This window comes from Chiloscyllium punctatum, chromosome 19, assembly GCF_047496795.1.
Source record: "Chiloscyllium punctatum isolate Juve2018m chromosome 19, sChiPun1.3, whole genome shotgun sequence".
Taxonomy (NCBI): Eukaryota; Metazoa; Chordata; class Chondrichthyes; order Orectolobiformes; family Hemiscylliidae; genus Chiloscyllium; species Chiloscyllium punctatum.
Window position 1 is genome coordinate 45,463,127 of NC_092757.1, and position 13,468 is coordinate 45,476,594.

The 13,468-nt window shown below is 45.3% G+C and overlaps 1 protein-coding gene across 3 annotated transcripts in view; it reads right to left on the reverse strand.

Annotated features, from left to right (window-relative positions):
• The window catches only part of p2rx1 (purinergic receptor P2X, ligand-gated ion channel, 1), a 106,848-nt gene that overhangs the window by 18,400 nt on the left and 74,980 nt on the right, over nucleotides 1–13,468 (reverse strand). For all 3 annotated transcript variants that reach the window (XM_072589317.1, XM_072589316.1, XM_072589315.1), the window contains exons 5-8: nucleotides 12,574–12,670; nucleotides 9,209–9,289; nucleotides 8,976–9,117; nucleotides 8,103–8,239 (exon numbers count right to left, since the gene is read on the reverse strand). In XM_072589317.1, the coding sequence (XP_072445418.1) occupies nucleotides 8,103–8,239; nucleotides 8,976–9,117; nucleotides 9,209–9,289; nucleotides 12,574–12,670 (457 nt within the window). The remainder of the gene's footprint in view (nucleotides 1–8,102; nucleotides 8,240–8,975; nucleotides 9,118–9,208; nucleotides 9,290–12,573; nucleotides 12,671–13,468) is intronic.

Below are 13,468 nucleotides of genomic sequence, written 5' to 3' on the forward strand. Positions count from 1 at the left end.
AGGGCTGTTGAAGGCTACAACAAGACGTTGACAGGATACAGAGCTGGGCTGAGAAGTGGCAGATGGAGTTCAACCTGGATAAATGCGAAGCGATTCATTTTGGAAGGTTGCATTTGAAAACAGGGTTAAAGACGGGATTCTTGGCTGTGTGGAGAACAGTGGGATCTTGAGGTCCACGTACATAGATGCCTCAAGGTTGCCACCCAAGTTGATAGGGTTGTTAGGAAGGTGTATGGTGTTTGGCTTCCATTAACAAGGGGATTGAGTTTAAGAGCCTCGAGGTTTTGCTGCAGTTCTATAAAACCCTAGTTAGACCACACTTGGAATACTGTGTCTAATTCTGGTCACCTTATTATAGGAAGGTTGTAGCTGCTTTAGAGAGGATGCAGAGGAGATTTACCAGGATGCTGCCTGGATTGGAGGACATGTTTTATGAAGGAATGTTGAGGGAGCTTTTCTCATTGGAGCGAAGGAGGGAAGAGAGGTGACTTGATAGAGGTGTACCAGGTAATGAGAGGCATAGACAGAGCAGATAGCCAGAGAGTTTCCCTGGGGCAGAAATGGCTGTCACGAGGGGTCATAACTTTAAGGTGATTGGAGGAAGGTAGAGGGGCAATATCAGAGGTAGATTCTTAACGCAGAGAGTGGTGGGTGCATGGAATGCACTGCCAGCGGTGGGAGTCGAATCAGAGACATTAGGGACATTTAAGCAACTGCTGGACAAGCACGTGGATGGCAGTAACTTGAGGGATGTGTAGGTTAGGTTGGTCTTAGATTAAATACTTGGTATAACATCATGGGCCAAAGGGTCTGTACTGTGCTGTACGGCTCTCTGTTTAATGTTCTATTCTTGTGGGGTTGTGGTGGTCACCCATTCTCTTCCTGGCTGAATGTCCTTAACCTGCAATGTGATCACCTCTCTGATCGTGTTATGTACATAACCCTCCACTTTGTGATGTGCCCATGACTCCAATGTCCACTTGATCTCTGAAACTTGGAGCTCAATTATCTGCAGCTGGTAGTACTTCTTGCATATGTAGGTGAATATTCAGTGATGTCTATGATTTCCTACACATTATAGTATCTTCATCCAAGTCATTAGTATAAATTATAAAAAACACTGATCTCTGTGACCCATCAATCGTTACATCTTTCCAACCAGAAACAAAGCTCATTTATACCTACTCTCCATTTTCCCATTAGCTCGTCAATCTTCTATTCATACTAGCTCCAACACCATGAGCCTTCATTTTACCGGGATGTAGCACATTTGCAAATGCTGTCTGGAAATCTAAGGGCAGTACATCTACAGGTTCCCCCCCTCATCAACAGCACATGGCACTTTTTCAGAGAGTAGGCATAAATGAACTTTATGCCACAGAGATCATTGCTGAGGGACTCAACTTTTTACAATTTATATAAATGACTTGGAGAAAGAATAACTAGAAAGAGAATAGGATCCTTCAAGGGCTAAAATGGACATGTATGTGTGGAACCGTAGGAGATGTGAGGTCATTGATGAATATTCCTTCTTGGTGTTTACTGTGGAGAAAGACATGAAGACTTGGGAACTTCGGGAAGTTAATGATGATATCTTGGGGACAGTCCATCTCACAGCAGAGGAGGAGGGGTTGGATGTATTAGAATGTATGAAGGTGGATAAATCTCCTGGTCCTGACCAGATATATCCAAGAACCCTGCAAGAGGCTAGGGAAGAAATTGCGGGGGCCCTGGCTGATATTTTTGTGTCATCGTTAGCCATGGGTGAGACTCTGGATGACTGGAGGGTAGCGAATGTTGTGCCCTTATTCAAGAAGGGCTGCAAAGGAAAACCTGGGAACTATAGACCAGTGAGCCTAACATCTGTGGTGGGTAAGTTACTCAAGAAGATTCTGAGAGACAAGATATACATGCATTTGGAAAGACTGGGTTTGATTAAGAGTAAGTGAGGACTGCAGATGCTGGAGATCAGAGCTGAAAATGTGTTGCTGGAAAAGCGCAGCAGGTCAGGCAGCATCCAAGGAGCAGGAGAATCGACGTTTCGGGCCTAAGCCCTTCTTCAGGAATGAGGAGAGTGTGCCAAGTAGGCCACGATAAAAGGTAGGGAGGAGGGACTTGAGGGAGGGGCGTTGGAAATGCGATAAGTGGAAGGAGGTTAAGTGGGGGAGTGGGGGTGGGGGCGGACAGGTCAAGAAGATTGCAGGTTAGGAATGCGGTGCTGAGTTCGAGGGTTGGGACTGAGACAAGGTGGGGGGAGGGGAAATGAGGAAACTGGAGAAATCTACATTCATCCCTTGTGGTTGGAGGGTTCCTAGGCGGAAGATGAGGCGCTCTTCCTCCAGGCGTCATGTTGCTATGGTCTGGCGATGGAGGAGTCCAAGGAGGGGAGCTGAAGTGTTGAGCCATGGGGCGGTTGGGTTGGTTGGTCCTGGTGTCCCAGAGGTGTTCCCTGAAACGTTCCGCAAGTAGGCGGCCTGTCTCCCCAATATAGAGGAGGCCACATTGGGTGCAGCGGATGCAGCGGAGGCTTTCTCCAGTTTCCTCATTTCCCTTCCCCCCACCTTGTCTCAGTCCCAACCTTCGAACTCAGCACCACCTTTCTAACCTGCAATCTTCTTCCTGACCTCTCCGCCCCTACGCCCACTCCAGCCTATCACCCTCACCTTAATCTCCTTTCACCTATCACATTCTCAACGCCCTTCCTCCAAGTCCCTCCTCCCTCCCTTTTATCTTAGCCTGCTTGGCACACTTTCATCATTCCTGATGAAGGGCTCATGCCCGAAACGTCGATTCTCCTGTTCCTTGGATGCTGCCTGACCTGCTGCGCTTTTCCAGCAACACATTTTCAGCTTTGATTAAGAGTAGTCAGCATGGCTATGAGAATGGGAGATCATGCCTCACAAATTTGTTAGAGTTCTTTGATGAGGTGACCAGGAAGGTTGATGAGGACAAGGTGATAGGACAAAGAAGAGCAAAGAAAATTTACAGCCCAGGAACAGGTCCTTCGGCCCTCCAAGCCTGAGCCGATCCAAATCCACCATCTAAACCTGTTGCTCAATTCCTAAGCATCTGTATCCCTCTGCTCCCCACCCACTCATGCATCTGTCCAGATGCATCTTAAATGAGTCTACCGTGCCTGCCTCTACCACCTCTGCTGGCAATGTGTTCCAAACACCCACCACCCTCTGTGTGAAGTACTTGCCACGTGTATCCCCCTTAAACCTTCCGCCTCACACCTTGAAAGCATGACCTCTTGTTATTGAATTCTTCGCCCTGGGAAAAAGCTGGTCTCTATTCACCCTGTCTATACCCTTCATGATTTTGTAAACCTCAATCAGGTCCCCCCTCAATCTCCTTTTATCTAATGAAAGCAATCCTAACCTACTTAACCTCTCTTCATAGCTAGCACCTTCCATACCAGGCAACATCCTTGTAAATTTTCTCTGCACCCTCTCCAAAGCGTCCAAATCCTTTTGGTAATGTGGCGCCCAGAACTGTACACAGTATTTGAAATGTGGCCGAACCAATGTCTTGTACAATTTTAACATGTCTTGCCAGCTCTTATACTCAATACCCCGTCCAATGAAGGCAAGCATATTATATGCCTTCTTGATCACCCTATCCACCTGTGCAGCAACTTTCAGGGTACAATGGACCTGCACTCCCAGATCTCTCTGCCCATCAACTTTACCCAAGGCTCTTCTATTTACAGTATAAAGAGGAACCTTGATTATCCGAACAAGATAGGTGGGCAGTATTTCGTTCGGATAATTGATTATTGGGTTAATTGATTTTCTCTGGGACTCGGACGTTTCTGTGAAGTTTGTTCCCCATTCAGACTAGGCAAAAACACACTGCATGTGAGAACCCACCCCACCTCCCGTTTGCCTACCCACCCCCAACTCCCAACCTCCAACCCCATCCACTCCCACACTGCCCCCCTGCCCATCCCCCAGCCACCCTAAGCCCCACCAAACATCCCCTGCCTGATTCCAAACCCGTTTCCCCGACCCCGCACCCTCCCTTCCTCTTCTCTCCCACCATCCGACCCCTGTCCGATCCGCCACACATCCACACCCCCCACCCCTCCACCCAGGACTGTTCTCAGCAGCATTTCAGTGAGCCGAGTTTGTTTTTAATCATTGTACCTGTACACAAAAGACGCGATCATGGATGAATCAGCTCTTTGACGTAATGTTTCTATCAGGACCTTGCGATCCCCTTTAGAGAATCCGATATTCAGATAATCAAGGTTCCTCTATAGTTGGCTCTAGAATTAGACTTCCCAAAATGCATCTCCTCACATTTGCCTGGATTGAGCTCCATCTGCCACTTCTCCACCCACTCTCCAGTCTATCTATGTTCTCCTGTATTCTTTGACAGTCCCCTATGCTTTCTGCTACTCCACCAATCTTTGTGTCATCTGCAAACTTGTTGATCAGACCCTCTTCCAGATCACTTATGTATATCACAAACAACAGTGGCGCCAACACTGACCCCTGTGGAACACCACTGGTCACCTTTCTCCATTTCGAGCAACTCCCTTCAACTACCACTCTCTGTCTCCTGTTGCTCAACCATATCTTTATCCACCTGCTAGAACCCCCTGCACACCATATGACTTCACTTTCTCCATTAGTCTACAATGGGGAACCTTATCAAACGCCTTACTGAAGTCCATGTATATGACATCAACAGCCCTTCCTTCATCTATCAACTTGGTCACTTCCTCAAAGATCTCTATTAATTTGGTAAGGCACGATCTCCCCCGCATAAAACCATGTTGTCCATCACTGATAAGCCCATTCTTTTCTAAATATAAATAGATTTTAACCTCAGTACCCTTTCCAGCAACTCTCCCACCACTGACGTCAGGCTCACTGGTCTGTAGCTACTCGGAATATCCCAACTACCCTTCTTGTACAGGGGGACAACATGAGCAACTTTCCAGTCCTCTAGCACCTCACCTGTGTTTAAGGGTGCAACAAAGATATTTGTCAGGGCCTCACTATTTCCTCTCTTGCTTCCCTCAGCAACCTGGGATAGATCCCATCCTGTCCTGGGGACTTGTCCACCTTAATGTCCTTTAGCTTACCCAACACATCTTCCCTCCTTATGTCAATGTGATCCAGAGTAAACAAACATCTATCTCTAATCTCAACATTCATCATGTTCCTCTCCTCAGTGAACACTGATGCAAAGTAATCATTCAGAATCTCATCCATTCTCTCAGGTTTGACACACAGCCTTCCTTCATTATCCTTTAGTGGACCAATCCTTTCTCTAGTTACCCTCTTGCTTCTTATATATGAGTAAAAGGCCTTGGGATTCTCCTTAATTCTGCTCGATGAAGTTATTTCATGACCCCTTTTAGCCTGTTTGATTCCTTGTTTAAGACTTGTCCGACTCTCCTGATATTCTTCCAGGGCCCATTCTGTTCTGAGCTGCCTGGACCTTATGTACACTTCCCTTTTCCTCTTGGCTAGTTGTACAATTTCTCCTGTCATCCACGGTTCACGAATCTTGCCCTTTTTTCAATCCTCTGCCTTCAATGGGACATGCCTATCCTGCACTATCTTTAACCTACCTTTGAAAGCCTCCCACATATCAAATGTGGACTTCCCTTCAAATAGCTGTGTCCAATTCACATTTTCCAGCTCCTGCCGAATTTTGATATAATTGGCCTTGGCCCAGTTTAGTACTCTTCCCTTAGGACCACTCTCATCTTTGTCTACGAGTATTCTAAAACTTGCAGAATTGTGGTCACTGTTCCCAAAGAAATTCCCCACTGCAACTTCTACCACCTGGCCTGGCTCACTCCCCAACGCCAGGTCCAATATGGCCCCTTCCCTTGTGATAGATATAGTCTATATAGATTTCAGAAAGGCCTTTGATATGTTTCCACATGGTAAGCTGCTCTGGAAGGTTAGATCGCATGGAATCCATGGATACACAATTGGCTTAATGGTAGGAAGCAGAGGGTAATAGAGGAAGGACGTTTGTCAGACTTGAGGCCTGTGACTAGTGGATTACCTCGGGGATTGGTGCTGGGCCCATTGCTGTCTGGATGAGAATGTGCAAGGCATGATTAGTAAGTTTGCAGTAAAATAGGCAGTATCGTGGACAGTGAGGAAGGTTATCAGAAATTGATCAGCTGGGGAAATGGGCTGAGAAATGGCAAATGGAGTTTAACATAGACAAGTGTGAGGTCTTGCATTTGGGAACGTCAAATCAAGATAGGAGTTTCATGGTGAATGTTAGGTCTTAGGGAATGTAGTGGAACAGAGGGACCTTGGAGTTCAGGTGTATGGTTCTCTGAAAGTGGAGTCACGGGTAGACAGGGCAGTGAAGAAGGCTTTTGGCACACTGACCTTCATCAGTCAGGACATTTATATTGGGAAATTGGGACGTTATGTTGTAATTGTACAGGACATTGGTGAGACTGCAGTTGGAGTATTGTGTTCAGTTTTGGTCATCTTGCTACAGGAAGGATGTTATTAAATTGGAAAGAGTGCAGAAGAAATTTACAAGGATATTGCCAGGACTCAAGGATCTGAGTTATAGGGAGAGGTTGGACAAGCTAGGACTTTTACTTTAGAGCATAGGAGACTGAGGGGGGATCCTATAGAGGTGTATAAGATCATGAGAGTCATGGAAAAGGTGAATGCACTCAGTCCTTTTGGGGAATTGAGGACTAGAGGGCATCCATTTAAGGTTCAAAGGGAAAGAATAAAAAGGAATCTGAGGGGCAACTTTTTTACACAGAGGATGGCACACATATGGCATGAGCTGCTAGTGGAAGTGGTTGAGGCGGGTACATTAACAACATTTAAAAGGCATTTGGACAAAGTTTGGGAGAAGATTTGTAGCTCGGGTGCTCGTTGTTGTGGTTCTGTTCGCCGAGCTGGGAATTTGTGTTGCAGATGTTTCGTCCCCTGTCTAGGTGACATCCTCAGTGCTTGGGAGCCTCCTGTGAAGTGCTTCTGTGATCTTTCCTCCGGCATTTGTAGTGGTTTGAATCTGCCACTTCCGGTTGTCAGTTCCAGCTGTCCGTTGCAGTGGTCGGTATATTGGGTCCAGATCGATGTGCTTTTTGATTGAATCTGTGGATGAGTGCCATGCCTCTAGGAATTCCCTGGCTGTTCTCTGTTTGGCTTGTCCTATAATAGTAGTGTTGTCCCAGTTGAACCCATGTTGCCTGTCATCTGTGTGTGTGGCTACTAAGGATAGCTGGTCATGTCATTTCGTGGGCTAGGACTCATAACAGCACACAAATCAACAGCCACTCTCAGACAAAAACTCACCAGGACAAAGGACCCGATACCCAACATGAGCAAAACCAATGTAGTGTTCAAAGTCCCATGCAAGGACTGCACAAAACACTACATAGGACAAACAGGAAGACAGTTAACAATCCGTATACACGAACACCAACTAGCTACGAACCACAACAGGCATTTGGACAAATATATGGATAGGAAAGGTTTGGAAGGATATGGGCCAAGTGCAGGGAAATGGGGTTAGTGTGGGTAGACATTTTGGTCGGCACGGAGCAGTTTGAGCTGAAAGGCCTATCTGCCTGCTGTAGGAATCTCTAAATAAATAACTCCTATAAATTGATTAAACAGACCTTCCCTTACACAAAACCATTCGGCCTGATTATCTTCAACGTTTCGAATTAGTTTGTCAGAAAATGTTTAATAATAGCTTCAAACATTTCCTCAATTTAAAACTTCTAGCTTTCAGCTTTCTGTCTCTCTCTCTCTCTCCCTTTTGGAATAAAAGTCTTGCATTTGCTATCTTCCAATCCAATGGAACCTTTCCTGAATCTCGGACCAATGCAACAACTATCTCACTAACCACTTATTTTAACACCCAAGAATAGAGTTTTATATCTAGCAGAGTTGACCAGCCCTTGAGCTCTCCTTGCTGTTAAGCAGCCCTTTTCACTTTTCCACAACTAAGATTAACCCAGTTATGTGGAATCCAAAAGACACAATCTGATACCATGTGTCACTGCACCAACAGACGGTATTACCAAACAAAACCCTGCATTTCTTCATGAAACACTCAATTTCCAATTCTGGCTGCAAGACTCTTACCTGAAGTTAAATCCCGCTGATACTTGATCCTTGCCCATTCCCCCGTAAAGCTGATGGAAGCTGTATGTGGGTTTACAGTGTTTCTCTGACCAATCCAGGTCACAGTTCCAATCTATCAGAATCCCGATCATACCGCCCTTCAACAGGACAAGACACAGAAACACACACTGTGACCAGAATCACACCATCAGACCTTTTAAACACATTATTCCATGGATTGTGCGTGTTGTTGACTTGCCCAGTATGTACTGCCCAACCGAAGCTGCCCTTGGCATCTGGTTGGAGTCTGCAAAATCACAAGAGACAGCGTAGATGGGGAGTAACCACACCCTCTCATAAAAAAGTTTCAGAACACAAGGGCTCAGATACAAGATAATATGCAAAAGAAGGAAATGTGACGTGAGGAAAATCTTCTCCACACAATGAGTAGTTCGGGTCTGGGATGCACTGCCTTGAAATCTGGTGGAAGCAGGTTCAATTGAAGCAATCAAGAGGATGTTAGATAATCACTTAAGTAGAAACCATCTTCAGGGTAATGGAGAAAAGGTCACAGCTCAGAGCTAAGTCATTATGCTCGTTCAGGGAGCCTGTTCAGACACGATGGGCTGAAGTGCCTCCTTCTGCATTTTAATAATTCTGTGAGTCTGGTGGTGAGCTGCCTTCCTGAATTGCTGCAGTATATTGGATGCAGTTAAGCCCATTACACTGTCTGGGAGTGAGCTCCAGGATTTAGCATTCCAGAATGTGTGTCTATCATCCTTAAATGATGCGGTGTCGGTCATGTTAAATTGAGCGAGCTACAGTTGCTATCTGCTAGTTGCAGTGGCATTGATTAATTGGAGGCCAATGCTCCTTGTGCAAGTCTACATTTACCTTATACGCCAAGACAGAGAAATTCTCCTGGAGTTCTTCAACAATGTATCCCAAACGGAACACAGGACATAGAGGGTCATGGACCTTATGGTAGGTGCAATTTTTCAGAGTTGCTTTGGTTACTGATTCCACTATATTCCGCCTAGAAAACATGGCTTTTGATAAAGTTAAAGAGAAAATGCACTTTTATTTTAACAATGAAGAGTTAAAACAAAACACATTCCCAGACATACCTTGAAACACCAAAGGCTGTAAAAGTGATTGCGTTCTTGATAAAAATGGTGAAGTTTTCTGCAGCCATCAACAACGGTGGACTGAGGAGAGGACGGGAGAAGATGCCTGCATTAGTATAGCAGATAAACTGTCTCGCGGATAAACTAATGAAAGGCATAGGGAGGTCATTTTGACCTTGGGTTGGATGTAAAATGAACGATATCACATCTCGGGGCTTGCAGTTGCATTGAGTTTATCAGCAATGCAGAGATTTTCAACATCAGCATTGTGGACAGTGCCCGAACTACAATATTAGCCACATTTTAAACTCCCTGCATCTGTGTTCTCAAATTATCACTCAAGCGATTTATCACAAAGCAATGCAAGTTGTGCAGAGATTTTTCATATTCATGAAAATGACAGTGAGGGATAACTATTAGGTCTGCTCCACACGAGAGGTGGGTGGGGTGATGGCCTAGTGATATTATCACTGACACAAAAACAGAAATTGCTGGAAAAGCACGGCAGGTCAGGCAGCATCCGAGGAGCAGGAAAATCAGGATGAAGGGCTTTTGCCCGAAACATCGATTTTCCTGCTCCTTGGATTTCCAGCACCACTCTAACCTTGACTCGGATCTCCAGCATCTGCAGTAACCACTTTCGCCTTATCACTGGATTGTTAATCCAGAGACCCAACATAGCAGATGATGGAATTTGAATTCAGTAATAAAAGAAAATCTGGAATTAAGAGTTTAATGACCACTATGAAATCGTTGTTGATTGTTTGAAAATCCCAACAGGATCACTCATGTCCTTTAAGGAAGGAAGCTGCCATCCTTACCTGGTTTGGCCTACATGTGACTCCAGACCCACAGCAATGTGACTGACTCTCAACTGTCCCTCTGGTCAATGTATGGTGGTCTGGCCAGAGATGGCTGTAGCCCATCAATGAATAAAGGAAAACACGCAGAAAGGGCTGGAGGGGAAATTCTACACTTACAGCCAAAGTAGCTGGGGAAACAGCCACCAGTGGGGAATCACTTTACATTGGGAATGCTTGAGAGGCAGGAGATAGGGTGAAATTGTTTCCACTGGAGACTGGATCAGGAAGGAGGGAGTAAAGCTGAAAAATAATGGGCAAAATGTGTGTTGGTGACTCTTCCAAAGAGCCAGAAGAGGCATGATGGATCAAATGGCCTCCTTCTGTTTTACATTATTATATAATGGCTCATCAGAAGGTGCATTCCTGTTGGCTGTGTGATTCCCATCTTCCTGGCCTGTAAATGTTTTATTGTAGCAGGAGCCAGTTTGTCACACAGACCACCACAAACGTGGAGGCACATTCTGGCTGGGAATCTGAGCTGAATTCATGAAGATTAGGCAGATCGTTTTATTTTGCATGGAGTCTGATTAGAGCAGTGATAGCAATGTGGATAGCCCAGGTCTACCCAAAGTGCCACAAAGCCTGTGCCAATCCCAAGCGGAGGATGTAACAACCCACAGATCTCAGCAGAAGCGAGCCTGATCCCTACATAAAGCCCAGGCTGGTGGGTCACACGCCAGGACCAGAGACCCATCTCTCTTCAACACCATAGCCACAGTGAGTCTGTAAATGGTATGAATCAATACTGACAATCTCACCCTCTTAAAACAAAGCAGATGCTATAATTCAACATCAGAAACTAAGACACACTTAACCGGACTGTCAGATAGTGTTTCAGATGTATATTGTACCTCCTGTACATAAGTGAGCATGAGTGTATGTGTGGGTGTATATGTGTCGGAGTACATGTGCATGAATGTGCGATTGCATGTTGATTGTATGTGACTGTGTGGATGGGTTGGTATGTGTCTATGTGAGAATGTGTCAGTGTGTGGCTCAGAGTGTGTCCATTTGTGTGCATGAGTGGTGTGAGTGTCTGGGTGGGTATGTCTATCTGTGTCAGCACACTTGTGTGAAAAAATGTTGTTTTTGCCTCTTTTGTGAAATGTGCGGATAGAGGTCAGACTGGGTAAGGACCTCCCCAAACGAACATGCATGAACCAGGTGGTTTTTATGATAATCGGTGGTAGTTGTCATGGTTTGAATCACCAAGATTGGCTTTATATTTCAGATATATTAATCAAATTCAAATTCCAACAGCTACTATGTTGGGATTTGAATATGTGCGTGTGCATGTGTGTGTGTGTGTGTATGTGTGTATGCGCATGTGTCTGTGTGTTAGTGTGTGGGTGTGCATGTGTGTGAGTGCATGTGTGTGTATATTTGTGTGTGTGTGTGTGGGTGTGTGTGGGGGGGTGGGTGGGGGGGTGTATGTCAGTGCATTGAAGTGTGTGTGTGTATGTGAGTGCATGTGAAAAGGGTGTCTTCGTCTCTGTGTGTCTTCGTCTGTTGTTGGGAGTATGTGAGTATGACTTTTCCATGTTCTTTATTTCTTTTCCCTTTGTGAATTGTTTCTGTGTAATATCCTCCAGTGACCAGCTAACACTGTGTAGCTGCCCATTCACTCACTATCTGACTTGCTGACTATGTCCAAGGTACTTTTCAGAAGCTTGGCACTCAGTGCTAATCGTTTAAACATTTACAGGTAAGAGGGGGCTCTGGCTAGTCTATCCCAAAAATTCCCCATTTCCTCAGGGAAAGGGGCAGCTCTGGCCTCTGGATTGTCCTTGGCCCTTAGCTGCCAGCTGTCTCTCAGAGTACTGCAGCAGCACGGACACCAAATACCTCTCCTCCCATTGAACTCCTGACACCACAAGCACCGGTGTTGTAGGGAGGGTAGAGACAGCACAGACTGCTCTCCAATGCTGATTATTTTAATCAGTTTTTTACTCTTTGCAGAATGTGGGCTTCACTGGCCACAGGCCAACCTTTGTAACCCACCTGTAATTGTGTTGGAGAAGGTGGTGTTGAGCTGCCTTCTTGACTCATTACATTCCTTGGGGTGTAGGACCCACAATGCTGTTAGAGAGGCAGTTCCTAGACTTTGACCCAGTTACACTGAAGGAACGGTGATATGTTTCCAAACCTGGAGGGGAACTTGCAGGTGATAGCGTTCCCATGAATCATCTGGCCTTCTCTGTCTGGATGAGAGTGGTCACAGGTTTGTAAAGTGTTCCCTGAGGAGTCCTGTTGAGTTGATGCAGTACAGTGTAGATGGTGTACACTGCTGCCTGTCAGTGATGGAGGGAGGGAGCATCTAAACTCTCTGAACACTGGATCAAGAGCTTTCACATTTTGTGCTGTGTGGTTTCTTTGTCTTAAATTTCTTTGGCACTTTATAAACAGGAAGGAACCGGTTTAGATTTAGAGAGCCATGTACATTGGTCTCTCTCACAAGCAACACAAAGGTTGCTAGGCGTGGAGTCAGATAAGAATCCTTACTTTGAAATGACGCTGTCATCTTCGACTGGGCACCATCCGAAGATTTCACACGTTTTGCTCCCTTCACTGTTGTTTTGACATTTCCCACTCATTATGCCTGGCAAGAGCAAAGATTCCAGCAAGTTCAGGCAAAGAGTTTACATGACATCCCCATCATTTCCCATTTAACTATTCCCCTTTAACCCTCAGTAACACTTAGTTTTCTCTTATAGAGTCATAGTGTCATGGAGTCATAGAGTTATACATAAAATAGACTCTTTGGCCCAACTCGTCCATGCTGACCAGATTTTGAAAACTGAACAAGTCCCTTTTGCCTGTGTTTGGCTCAGAACTATCTAAATGTCTCCTATCTACTTCCTTGTCTTTGAAATGTTGTAATTGTACCTGCGTCTATCACTTCCCCTGGCAGCTTATTCCACACACGCATCTCCCTCTGTGTGAAAAGGTTCACGCTCAAGTCCCTTTAAAATTTTTGCCCTCTCACCTTAAACCTGTGCCTTCTAGTTTTGAACTAATCTACCCTGGGGAAAAGACCTTGGATATTCACCTCATCTATGCCCCTCATGATTTTATAAACCTCTATAAGGTCACCCCGCAGTCTCATATGCTCCATAGAAAAACATAGTCTCAGCCTATCCAGTCTCTCCTTATAACCCAAGCTATCTGGATTTGGAAACATCCTTTTTTTGCATCCTTTCCAGTTTAATAATATCCTGCTTGTAGTAGGGCAACCAGAATTGGAAGCAAATATGGCCCCACCAATATATCATACAGCTAGAACATGATGTTCTAACTCCTATACTCAATGCTCTGACTGATGAAGGCAAGCGTGCCAAATGACTTCTTCACTACCTGGTCTACCTGAGATGCCACTTTCAATTATGTGCCTGCACCC